Source organism: Palaemon carinicauda, chromosome 7, assembly GCF_036898095.1.
Source record: "Palaemon carinicauda isolate YSFRI2023 chromosome 7, ASM3689809v2, whole genome shotgun sequence".
Classification (NCBI taxonomy): Eukaryota; Metazoa; Arthropoda; class Malacostraca; order Decapoda; family Palaemonidae; genus Palaemon; species Palaemon carinicauda.
This window is the reverse complement of record NC_090731.1, coordinates 1414181-1425872: the sequence shown is the minus strand read 5'-3', so window position 1 is coordinate 1425872 and position 11692 is coordinate 1414181. Positions and strand designations below refer to the sequence as shown.

The 11692-nt window shown below is 54.6% G+C and overlaps 1 protein-coding gene across 3 annotated transcripts in view; it reads right to left on the bottom strand.

Annotated features, from left to right (window-relative positions):
• The window catches only part of LOC137643796 (uncharacterized), a 703394-nt gene that overhangs the window by 519842 nt on the left and 171860 nt on the right, over positions 1-11692 (bottom strand). The window contains exon 4 of one of the 3 annotated variants that reach the window (XM_068376481.1): positions 2946-11653. The exons of the other annotated variants lie outside the window; for them this stretch is intronic. Within the exon in view, the coding sequence (XP_068232582.1) occupies positions 9101-10249 (1149 nt within the window). The 5' untranslated portion in view covers positions 10250-11653 and the 3' untranslated portion in view covers positions 2946-9100. Of the gene's footprint in view, positions 1-2945; positions 11654-11692 lie in introns of those variants that run through there. 3 annotated transcript variants of the gene reach the window in all.

The window sequence follows — 11692 nt, the reverse complement described above, 5'->3', positions numbered from 1 at the left end:
CTAGCTGGCTCCATCCTAGTCCTAGTAGAGGACTTCGGTAATGTTTTAGAGTCCTTAGATTCCTTCCTGGGAAGGATGTAGGGTTCCAACATTGACGAGGATGGCATGTTCCTTTCAGTCCCCACGTGAGAAGACATCTCGATGCGAGGAGAGGTTTCCCTCATTGGTGCGATGGGGGAAGTCTCTCCTCGCGTGACTCCCAAGGACGGAAAATCTTCGTCCGAAAGGGAAGGAGAGACAGTCTGGGGGAAAGAAGGAACCTGCCTCGAAGGCTTGCGTGGAGTCAGTTTTGCCCTTGGAGAAGTTACCGCATCTGGAAGTCCTCTTTTTCTCTTCAAAGGGGTAGAAGCAGCCAAGGATCTGTGCCCCAAGTCAGAGAAGACAGGCTTGAACGCCTGTGTTACGGCTCTGATCAGTGCACCGAACCAGGGCTGTTGGCTGACAGACGTGCTGTCAGACATACCCCTTGAAGGGACAGGGATTGAAGGATCCCTGGGAGGAGTTCTCATCATTGGTGGGTTCGCCTGAAAAGGCTTTGGGATCCTGGACCCCTCTAGATGTTTCCCTTCTCCCACAATGCGCGCTGGTATGCGCTTGCAGGGAGGGGAATGAGGCGATGGCGACCTTGCCGTTCGTAGTTCAGCAGTCTTGCGCGCGGGAGGATATTGACGCTCGCGTGAGAGAGTTATGGTGCTCGCGCGAGGGAGAATACCGGGAATCGCGCGCGGGAGACTGCGGGCGGGCGCGTGGGAGACTGATGGCGCACAGGAGCGCGTGCGGGAGACTGTGGGCGCACAGGAGCGAGTGAGGGAGACTGTTGGCACGCATGTGCGCGCAAGGGGGAGTATTCACGCGAGTGCGGGCAAGAGTTCGCGTATGCCTGTACCAGTCATAAGGCGTGCGCGCGCAGGAGAAAGACCCCTAGCGCGCGGGCGCACAGTTGAAGCCTGTGCTGTTCGTAGGTGTGCGCAGAATGTGGGCGTGAATCCGTAGGAGAGGATGGGCGAGAGCTCGCGCGTATCCTCACGGATACGTGCGGGCGATGGCGGGCGCTGGAACGTGGGAGAAGTCACTCGAGTTGACTTCCCAGTACCGCCCAGATCAGTAGATCGTGGGTGCGCAGGAGAAATAACTGCTGGGCGTGAGCATTGGCGCGCAGAAGAGCGCTGGCACGTAGGAGAGCGCTGGCGCGCAGGTGAGGGTTGGCGCGCAGCTGGGTGTGGGCGCGTATGCTTAGGCTCAGGCAAGGCCTGACGCGCAGGAGAACGTGGGCGTGTATGTGCATGAGTGCGTGCATAGCGCGTAGAACAGCTGGGCTCCTGTTGGGACGTATGTGCGTGTTGGCGCATACGCCCTCGATGCCCTGTGTTAGGGTTTCTTGACGGGGCCTGACGAGCTACTATAGCGCGTTCGTCAGGTTTCGTTGGCGCATAGCGCGTATCTGGTTGGCGCGCCTTAGCGTGCTCAGATGAAACCTTCCTAGGTTTATATAAGAACGATGACGGGAGGTCGGCAGGTCTGTCGGGTGGAAGGTCGACGTGTCCTTTAAAAGGACGACTTTCTACTGAAGGAGATCGCGAAGGATCTGCAGAAAGGTCCAGGACCAATGCAGGAACAGTGATCGGTAATTGATGTCGAGGCTCCTCTGCAGGGGACTGCATCGAAGATGTTTAACCGAAGAGGCGCCTCCTCACCGCAGGTGAAGGAAGGCGAGCCTTGCAACGAATGCGCCCTCTGGGGGCCGTAGGGTCAGCGAGCTGACCTTCTGTAGTTCTCCGAAGAGGAGTCTCTGTAAGTGAACTCCCCCGAGGGGAAGAAACACTAGCAGGAGAGACTGTTGGACTTGGTTTCTCCCTCGTTGGTTGAACAGGAACAGGAGAAACTAAGCCGTCAGCTACCGTAGGGTTTGAAGAGGCAGAGGTGATGGGTGATACCGCATTGGATACCTCTGACACCACAATGTCGACAAGAGACAGAGGATCAACCTCTGTCGGTGACGGCGATTGCTTGACAGCAGCACCCAATCGGATTTAGTCAAGTAAAACCTCCTTGGAGGGCGAACCCTCAAGCCCCAAGGAGGACCAAAGCTGAAAAAGGGGGATTAGTGACATATCCTCCCCCAAGGGGACAGGTGGAGCTGCTTCGCTAGGGGAAGCAACGTCATCTCTCGAGCCTCGAGTTGGTAAACAGTACATCGGTCTACGCTACCACTCGACGGTCTCTCTTTCGAGTGGGAGCTTCGGAGGAGGTTTGGGCAACGGAAGAAGAGGCCTTGGGTTTTTCTCCTTTCAAAGAAACCTTCGAAGGAGAAATATCCCGTTTGGACTTCTTCCGTCGTCGCGAAAACCTCTCCCACTGGGAGGTAGACCACTCCCTACACCTGTTATTGCTGTCACACCGTTGGCCCCTATAGGAAGGGCAAAGGGCGTGAGGATTGATCTCGACCGCCGACATGAATGTTCCACAGGGGCGGTCGAGAAACCCAGGGCAGGAGCGCATATTCGCAGAGGCCAACTTCACACACAAAACTAGAAAAGAAAAAGCAAAAAAGCATTAAATGGCTGCCAAATGACGGCGAGGATGAAAACGGACACATCCGACTACCATCCGAGCCAAGAGCAAAGTGAGCTCAAGCACAGGTGTGAGAGGGGGGGGGGGTAGCAAGCTACCCTCCCCTACCCCCGCTAACTAGCGGTGTGGGTAGTAAACCCTCGTTAAAAATTAAGGGCTCATCATTTCAGCTACGCCAAAAGTAATATGACAAATTCGGAGATAATTTGTATTTTTCCTAACCATACAAACCTTAGCTATTTACATTGGGTTTACCTTTTACCGTAGCTGAAATGACGAGCCAATAGTTTCTAACGCGGGTTAATTACAACCGCCCCACACACCGGTGATTTACTTCACTTCACTTAGAGGTAGGACTTGACTTGGGGGCCAGGGCTGGCGGGCAAATATGTTTAAATAGCTAAGGTTTGTATGGTTAGGAAAAATACAAATTATCTCCGAATTTGTCATTTGTTCCGTAACCGAAATACAAACCACGCTATTTACATTGGGTGACTTACCCCTTAGGAAGGGCGGAAAGTCCCCAGCCTTACTGACTTCGGCTTTGCCCGGGGGCTCCATCCCTCAGTGAGTAGCACTTGAGAGAAGGAGCCCCTGCACCTCACCAGTTCCTTGTTGCGCTAGGAACGAGTGGCCTACATAAGTTGTGTGTGGAGAAAAGTGTGACTCGTCCTATGAAGTTGACCTTGAGACCTTTAGATAGGAATCTAGGATAGGACGTTCCCAATACCACCTTGTCAGGGTATGGGGGACGCAACAGTATTAAGCTTAATACTAGGAGCACAAAGAAGCATGGGTTACCTGCAGAGGTCAAGGTCAGCTATGCGAGGACCAGGATGCTGCTACCCCAAAAGAGGGAGAATGAAGAAAGAAGTAAGGGTTACACACACTCTTTCATTCACGCAGACTAAAACCGGGTAACAACGCCCTCAACCTACTGCTACTTGTCCATAAAGGAGCCTGAGGTTAGACCAGCTGTTGTGTAGCCACCACAGGGCCGATAGAAAACGTATCTAGGCTCCTGTGGGTCACGTCTTCCAGGTAGTGGGCTGTGAAGGTCGTCTGACGCTTCCAGACCCCAGCTTGAAGCACCTGCGTCACAGAGAAGTTTCTCTTGAAGGCCAGGGACGTAGCAACACACCTGACATCGTGTGCCCTTGGGCGACGTGACGGAGGAGGGTCTGGATTCAAGGTGTGGTGGATAACCCTTCGAATCCAAGCTGAGATGGTGTTCCTGGTGACCCTCCTCTTCGTCCTGCCTGTGCTCACAAACAATGCTTGCACTTGAGGACGGACTGCAGCCGTTCTCTTCAAGTAGTACCTCAGACAACTCACTGGACATAGTAGCAGCTGGTCTGGGTCGCTTGTTACAGAGCGGAGACTCGCGATCCTGAAAGAGTCGAACCGAGGATCCGGCACTCCAGGATTCTGAGTCTTGGCCACAAACTCAGGGACGAACCTGAACGTTACCTCCCCCCATCCCCTTGAATGGGCGATGTCGTACGAGAGACCATGAAGTTCGCTAACCCGCTTGGCCGAAGCTAAAGCGAGTAGGAAAGCCGTCTTCCAAGACAGGTGGCAATCGGAGGCCTGGCGTAATGGTTCGAAGGGAGGTCTCTTAAGAGCCCTGAGGACCCGAACCACGTTCCAAGGAGGAGGTCTCACTTCCGACTGGGGGCAGGTAAGCTCATAGCTACGTATGAGTAGAGAGAGTTCTAGCGAGGAAGAAATGTCCATGCCTTTCAGCCTGAAAGCCAAGCTTAAGTCTGAGCGATAGCCTTTCACTGCCGAGACCGAAAGGCGCATTTCCTACCGAAGATATACGAGGAAGTCCGCTATTGCTGGAATAGTGGCATCGAGTGGAGAGATACCCCTCCCACGACACCAACCACAAAAGACTCTCCACTTCGCCTGGTAGACTCCCTCAGAGGACTTTCGCAGGTGCCGAGACATTCTCTCCGCAACCTGTTGCGAAAAGCCTCTCTCCGTGAGGAGACGCTGGACAATCTCCAGGCGTGAATCCGAAGCGAGGCCACGGCCTTGTGAAGGACGTTGGAGTGGGGTTGTCTGAGAAGCTCGTGTCTTGGAGGAAGTTCCCTCGGAAGCTCCGTCAGGAGTTGCAGAAGGTCCGGGAACCATTCCGCGTGATGCCATAGCGGAGCTACCACAGTCATCGAACAGTTGACCGATAGTCTGGTCCTGTTGAGTACCCTTCTCATCAGACAGAACGGTGGGAAGGCGTACACGTCGATGTTGTCCCACCGTTGCTGGAAAGCATCTTGCCAGAGAGCCTTGGGGTCTGGGACTGGGGAGAAGTATAGAGGCAGCTTGAAATTCAATGCTGTCGCGAACAGGTCCACGGTCGGGGAACCCCACAAAGTCAGGACTTTGTTGGCTATCTGAGGATCCAAAGACCACTCGGTACTCACTATCTGCGAGGCCCTGCTCAGACTGTCGGCGAGCACATTCCTCTTGCCAGGAATGAAGCGAGCTGATAGTGTTATCGAGTGGACTTCGGTCCACCTCAGAATTTCTACTGCAAGATGGGATAGCTGCTGCGAAAAAGTGCTTCCCTGCTTGTTGATATAAGCCACTACCGTGGTGTTGTCACTCATCACCACCACGGAATGACCCGCCAGGGTCCGTTGGAACTGTTGAAGAGCCAGAAAGACGGCCTTCAATTCTAGCAGGTTGATGTGTAGGCACTTTTCTGATTCTGACCAAAAGCCTGAGGTCCTCTGGTTCAGAACGTGCGCCCCCCACCCTTCTTTTGACGCGTCCGAAAACAGAGTCAATTCCGGGGGGAGGACGAGAAGACTCACACCCTTTCGCAGGTTCTCGTCGACCAGCCACCACCGCAGGTCCGTCCGTTCCATAGATCCTATCGGGACCAGAATGTCCGGGGAATCGGACCCTTGATTCCACCGGGACTTGAGCCGCCACTGTAGGGATCTCATCCTGAGGCGGCCGTTGGGAACCAGACGAGCCAGGGAGGACAGGAGACCTAAGAGACGCAACCATGATTGGGCGGGAAGCTTTTCTCGCCTGAGGAAGGGTTCTGCCACCCTCCTCAGCCTTGCTATCCTGTCGTCTGATGGAAAGGCTTTGTGGAGATTGGTGTCTATCAGCATGCCTAGATAAACCAGTCGTTGGGACGGCTGCAGAGAGGACTTCTCGAGGTTTACCATGATCCCCAGATCCTGGCAAAGACCTAGAAGCCTGTCTCGGTGCCGAAGAAGGGTCGACTCCGAGTCTGCTAGGATCAGCCAGTCGTCCAGATAGCGAAGGAGACGAATGCCGTTCCTGTGCGCCCAAGATGAAATCAGGGTGAACACTCTGGTGAACACCTGAGGAGCTGTGGAGAGACCGCAACACAGCACCTTGAACTGGTAGATCTTGTCGTCTAGGCAGAACCTCAGGTACTTCCTGGAAGACGGATGGATTGGGATCTGGAAGTACGCGTCCTTTAGATCCAGTGTGCACATGAAGTCTAGAGGTCTCACCGCAAGTCTGACTGTGTCCGCTGTCTCCATGCTGAACCGAGTTTGCTTGACAAACCCGTTCAGAGCCGAGAGGTCGATGACAGGTCTCCAGCCTCCAGACGCCTTCTTTACAAGAAAGAGTCGACTGAAGAAGCCTGGGGAGCCGTCGACGACCTCCTGGAGAGCACTCTTCTTGAGCATGGTCTCGAATTCCGCCCGAAGGGCCAGCCCCTTTGCCGATCCCGTGGCATAGGAGCTCAACGACACTGGATTCGCTGTCAGGGGAGGTTGAGATGTTATGAACGGGACGCGATAGCCTTGGCCGATCACCGAAACCGTCCAAGCATCGGCCCCGTGTTGCTGCCACCTGTGCACGCAACGTTGAAGGCACCCCCCCACAGGTGGACACGCAGGGGGACTGCCACTCCTAGGGTTTGAGGCCGCGGCCGCTCCCTCTAGGAGTCTTGCCTCCCCTGGAGGACTTACCGCCCCTCTTGACCTTGGCTGGAAAGGGCTGGGGCTTAGACACCACTTTCTTAGCTGCCGGTGCCTGCTTTGGTGCCTTACGAGGCTGCTGCTGCTGTTGCTGCAGAGCTGGAGGCTTATAGGGCCGAGCTGTAAGGGCCCTATGGAGGAGGGAGTCCGTGCTAGATTTCCTCCACTTCTCAGCCGTTCGCTCCATATCCTGTGGCTCCAACAGATTCTCCCCAAGGAGGGAAGCATGTCTGAGCCTACAGATATCCACGGTGGGTACCTTTGGGTGGAAGCTCTCGGTCACAGCATCGCGCCGCTTCAACACCGAGTTGGCCCACAGGGTGGTGACCTGGTGCGCCAGGAACTCGATGGAGCGGGTGCCTGAGAGTAAGAAGGTCTCCAGGGCCTTCCTATTGGTCTCCTTAGACAAGTTCTCGGAGCGCAATAGGATGCCCAGAGTTCCTAGCCATATATCCAGCCACGAAGTGGCCTGCATGGCACACTTCGCGACCTTCTCATGGCTCAGGATCTCCGACGCCGAGAACGACACCTGCCGGGCAGAGCGCTTCTCGAGGGGAACTCCCTTAGCCAGCTCTTCCACAGAGTGATGGAGAGGAAGAGCGAGACTAGACTCACCCAAGATCTCAAAATACCTCCTCTGCTGGAGACGAGGAGGTGGGATGAGTTTGTTCCCGGCAGAGGAACGACTGGAGGAGGCAAGAATCGCGAGCTGAGCATTGGCCCTGGCTCTGGCACTCTTCAATCCCCGAGACCAGGGCAGAGCCGCACTGGTTTTAGGGGCCTTCTGAACATCAAACACTTGGTCCAGGACTGTGTCCTTGCCGTCTCGGGGGGCGATCACGGGGTCCATGAACCCGTTGAGTTGCCTCATCAGGCTCAGGACCTGCCAGAAGGCATGTTCAGATTCCTGCTGGTCTCCTCCTCGCGGGCTGGCAGCTAAGTCTCCCGTCCCCGGAATCTCTTCCTGGGGCGAAGCGTGGACGTTCTCCCGGGGAGCAGCGGGTTCCTGGCGAATCCTTGAATACGATTTCGGGATGGTCTTGGAGTCCTTGGGTTCCCTCCTGGGAGGGATACAGGATCCCAACAAAGAGGTTCGGAGAGCCCCTTCCGCGCGAGACGATTCTCCTCCATGAAGAGAAGGCTTCCCCCTTGGTGCCGAGGGGAAGACTATCGCCTCACTGGACTCACCCGAGGACGGAAAAGCCTCGTCCACGGGAGAAGGAGAAAACGCCTGCGAAGGGAATGGGGCCTTCCCGACAGACCTCTTAGGAACCAACTTCTCCCTGGGGGAAGTCACCACGAAGTCCACTCCTCTCTTTCTCTTCAGCGGAGGTGAGGCAGCCGTTGGTTTGTTCCCCTGATCGGCGAGTACTGGCTTCATAACCCTCACTAACGCCCGCATCAGAGGACCAAACCAAGTCTGTTGCTACACGGACACCGAGTCCAAAATCCTCGCTGGAGGGAAAGGGATTGGGCGATCCTTCGGAGTGGACACCACTGGACCTGCCTGGAAAGGAAAGGGGGAAGAAAGACGCACTGACCTCTCTGAAGTGTCTTCCCTGTCCTGCACAACAGTCCTGCGTTTTGCTGGAGGCGATCTAGAGCGCGGTCTGGTAACACCCGTTCCTGCTGCTGTCACTGACTGTGAAATTCGGCGCGAACGGTGGTCACGCGAAGGCGAGCGGTCGCGCGGGCGAGTGGGCGCGAGGGCGTACAGGCGAACGAGTGCGTGAGCGAGCCGGTGAACGAACGCGTTGGCGCGACGGCGAGGGAACGCGTTGCCGCGTGGGCGAGCGAGAACGCTCCGAAGATCGCTGGCGACGTTGGTCAGGAGACCTGTAGCGCGTGGGAGAGTGATTGCGAGCAGCCGATCGGTGGTGCGCTGGCGAACGCTGGCGCGCAGGCGAGCGATGGCGCGGTGGCGCATGGTGACGCGTTGGCGAGCGATAGCGCGTAGGTCGCGCAGGCGAAAGATCGCACGAGGGCGAGCTAACAGAGGGCGAACCATGTCCTTCCAGAACCTCTGGGCGACGGCGCGTTGGAGAACGCATGCGCGCAGGCGATAGGTCACGCGGGCGGTCCGGAGATCGCCGATGTTCAGGTGATCGCTGACGCGTAGGAGAACGCTGACGAGCAGGAGATTGTTGAATCGTCTGTGATCGCTGGCGAGCAAGAGGGCGACGCGTGGAATCCTGTGAAGGAACAGTCGGCGCAGCGCGTTCACGAACAGGAACAGGAAGCGCATAGGCGCGTGGGTGAACATGTGTTTTAGAAATACGCGCTGGAGAACGCGGCCGATGTTGTGCAGGAACAAGCTGAGGATCGCCAGAGCGCTCAGGAGACTGATGGCGCGCAGGGCGCACAACAGGAACTGCAGGATATTCGGAGACCACAGGGGAGCGCTGACGAGCAGAAGGGCGATGGTCCTCAGAAGAGCGCTGACGAGCAGGAGAGTGCCTGTGCGCTAACACTGCAGAAGGGCGAGCAGGGGAACGCTGGCGTGCTGGGCGCTCTTCAGGAACAACAGGTTGAAGGATGTCTTCAGGAAAGCGCTAGCGAGAAGAGGGGCGATCATCAGGAGAGCGCTGGCGAACAGGAGATCGCTGACGAGCAGGAGAGCGCCTGTGCGCTAACACTGCACGTGTAAGGGAAGAATCCCTTTGCCCCGAAGGGACCGTTGCCCGTCGGGTGACGAGGTCAGGTTGCTGAACATCTGCCCCAGAAGGTGAAGGTCTGGAAGGCGTAGGAGACCGATCCACAGAGAGGTCTAATGAAGCTGGAGCTGCAGGCTGTTTACAGCGAGGAGAGTCCCGTTCGGAGGAAGAAGATCCAAAAAGGCGCCTCTTAACACCCTTATAAGGAGACGGGAGGCCCTTGCGACGCAGCGGACGGTGAGCCTTACGGCGAAGGCGGCCACGAGGAAGATCGTCAGGACCATCAGTCCTCCGAAGGGGAGTCTCAGTCAAAGCACTCCCCTTAGAGGGAAGCTGGACAGCAGAAGAGCCCGTAGGACTCCCTTCCCCCTTCGAAGGATATACGGAAGGGGGAAGAGAGCTGTCAGAACCAACATCCCCAACTGCACCTGCAGAGGATTGCCCCGCCCCGTCGGAGGCCTCTGCCACCACAATGTCGATGATAGACAGAGGATCTACCTCTGCTATCACCGGCGACTGCTTAACGGCGGCCCCCAACTGGACAAGGTCAATCAGGGGAACCCTGGAGGGCAAGCCCTTAAGCCCCAGGGAAGCCCAAATCTGAAAGAGATCATCGTTAGACAAAGATTCATCAATAACCTCCCCCGGAGGAGGAGGAGGAACCGCCCCGCTATGGGAGGCGCCGCCCTCTCCCCCCACCCAAGGTCGGGAAACAGAACTGGGGCCTGCGCTCCCACTCGGCTGACTCTCCTTAGGAGCCGGACGAGGGGGAGCTTCGGAGGAGGTTTGGGCGGCGAAAGAAGAGTCCCGAGAACCTTCCTCCTTCAAGGCAACCCCGGAAGGAGAACAGTCTCTCTTGGACTTCTTCTTACGCTGGCGGCCAAACCTCTCCCACTGGGAGGCAGACCACTCCCTGCACTCATTACACTTATTTTCCTGATCACACCGTCGGCCTCGACACTGTGGGCAAAGGGTGTGAGGATCCGTGTCCATGGCCGACATAAAAGTACCACAAGGCCGGCCGGCAATTCCAGGGCATGTACGCATAGTAATAATAAAGGTGGTCAACTTCTAACACACACACACAACTGAAAGAAAAAGCAGAAAAAAGATTAAAGGCTGTCAACGAGGACGATGGACAGACACGTCTGTTCATCGCCGGAGCCAAAAGTGAAGTGAAGCAAATCACCGGTGTGCGGAGGGGGAGGGGTAGCAAGCTATCCCTTCCCCTACCCCCGCTAACTAGCGCGGGGGTAATTAACCCTCGTTAAAAACTATTGGCTCGTCATTTCAGCTACGCTAAAAGGTAAACCCAATGTAAATAGCGTGGTTTGTATTTCGGTTATGGAACAAACCCCTATTAAATAGCGTGGTTTGTATTCCAGTTACGGAACAACCGAGGAATTATGGAACGGTTCTGTGTATCTCGCGTGAGGGCGCTGGTGTACACCTGGCTAGTCTATCTGGGATTGCCGCGAGTTTTGAATTTCTGCCGGACGTCAGAGACTAAAGCTATTTTTATATAATCACCGGGTAAGTTTAATGTTTAAAACATGTGGTTCTAAATGGAACTACTGTATGTCCAGACATCAAAGAATATTTGATCTCTTAAATAGTTGTCAAATAAAATATGATTTGCAAAAAAAAAGGCTGTTGTGAGTTCCAAGTGGATATATAAAGAAGAATGTACTCTGATCAGTCCATTGTTAGGTATTGGGAGTAATATTTTTGCCAGTGTAATGCAGACATAGAATTGTCCAATATCGTAGTGTTATGATGCAGGATGTTTATGGTTTGGTGGTATCTGTCACAGCGTCAGTGACAAATCTAGTAACAAGTTTATTGCGATTGAGAATTGTATATACAGTACTGTACTTGGGTAAATGCTAAGTCATCATTTTTTTAGCTTTAACAATACCTTCATTATGTATGAAAATTAGATGGTGTAGTATTGTTGCATATAGCAGCAATAAACTTAATCTTGAGTAAGTTGTAAGAGTAGAGGAACAAAGGTGTGCATATCTATACTTGTGTAGGAGTGAAAGCGTGCAAACCTACGCTTGTGTAAAGTATAGTGTTGTAGAAAGAAATGAGTGTGCTTTGGTCCATATTTCCCAAAAAATCTAACCAGGTTAAAATGAACTTTCAACCATAGCATCATCTCAACACAGGAGCTGAGCAATGCCAGGATACAAAACATAGACATAGACTTAACACGGTTAACACAGTTGTCTTTACATTTCCAACAAGCAGCAGAACTGGTCTTGACCGAAAGGGTACGAGCCCCGAGAGGGGCTGGTGTTGATACAATATACGGGCGACTGTTCAGGTGTATGGGGGCAAAGCAAACCAAACAGGACGCCTAATATTGTACGAAATTACGAATCAAACCACAGGAAGGCCGACACTTCTCGCCAGACCTCCAGAGGACACCTTCTCTTCCCGAAGACCCTGGAAAGCAATTGGTCCGTAGCACATCTAAGCAGTAAA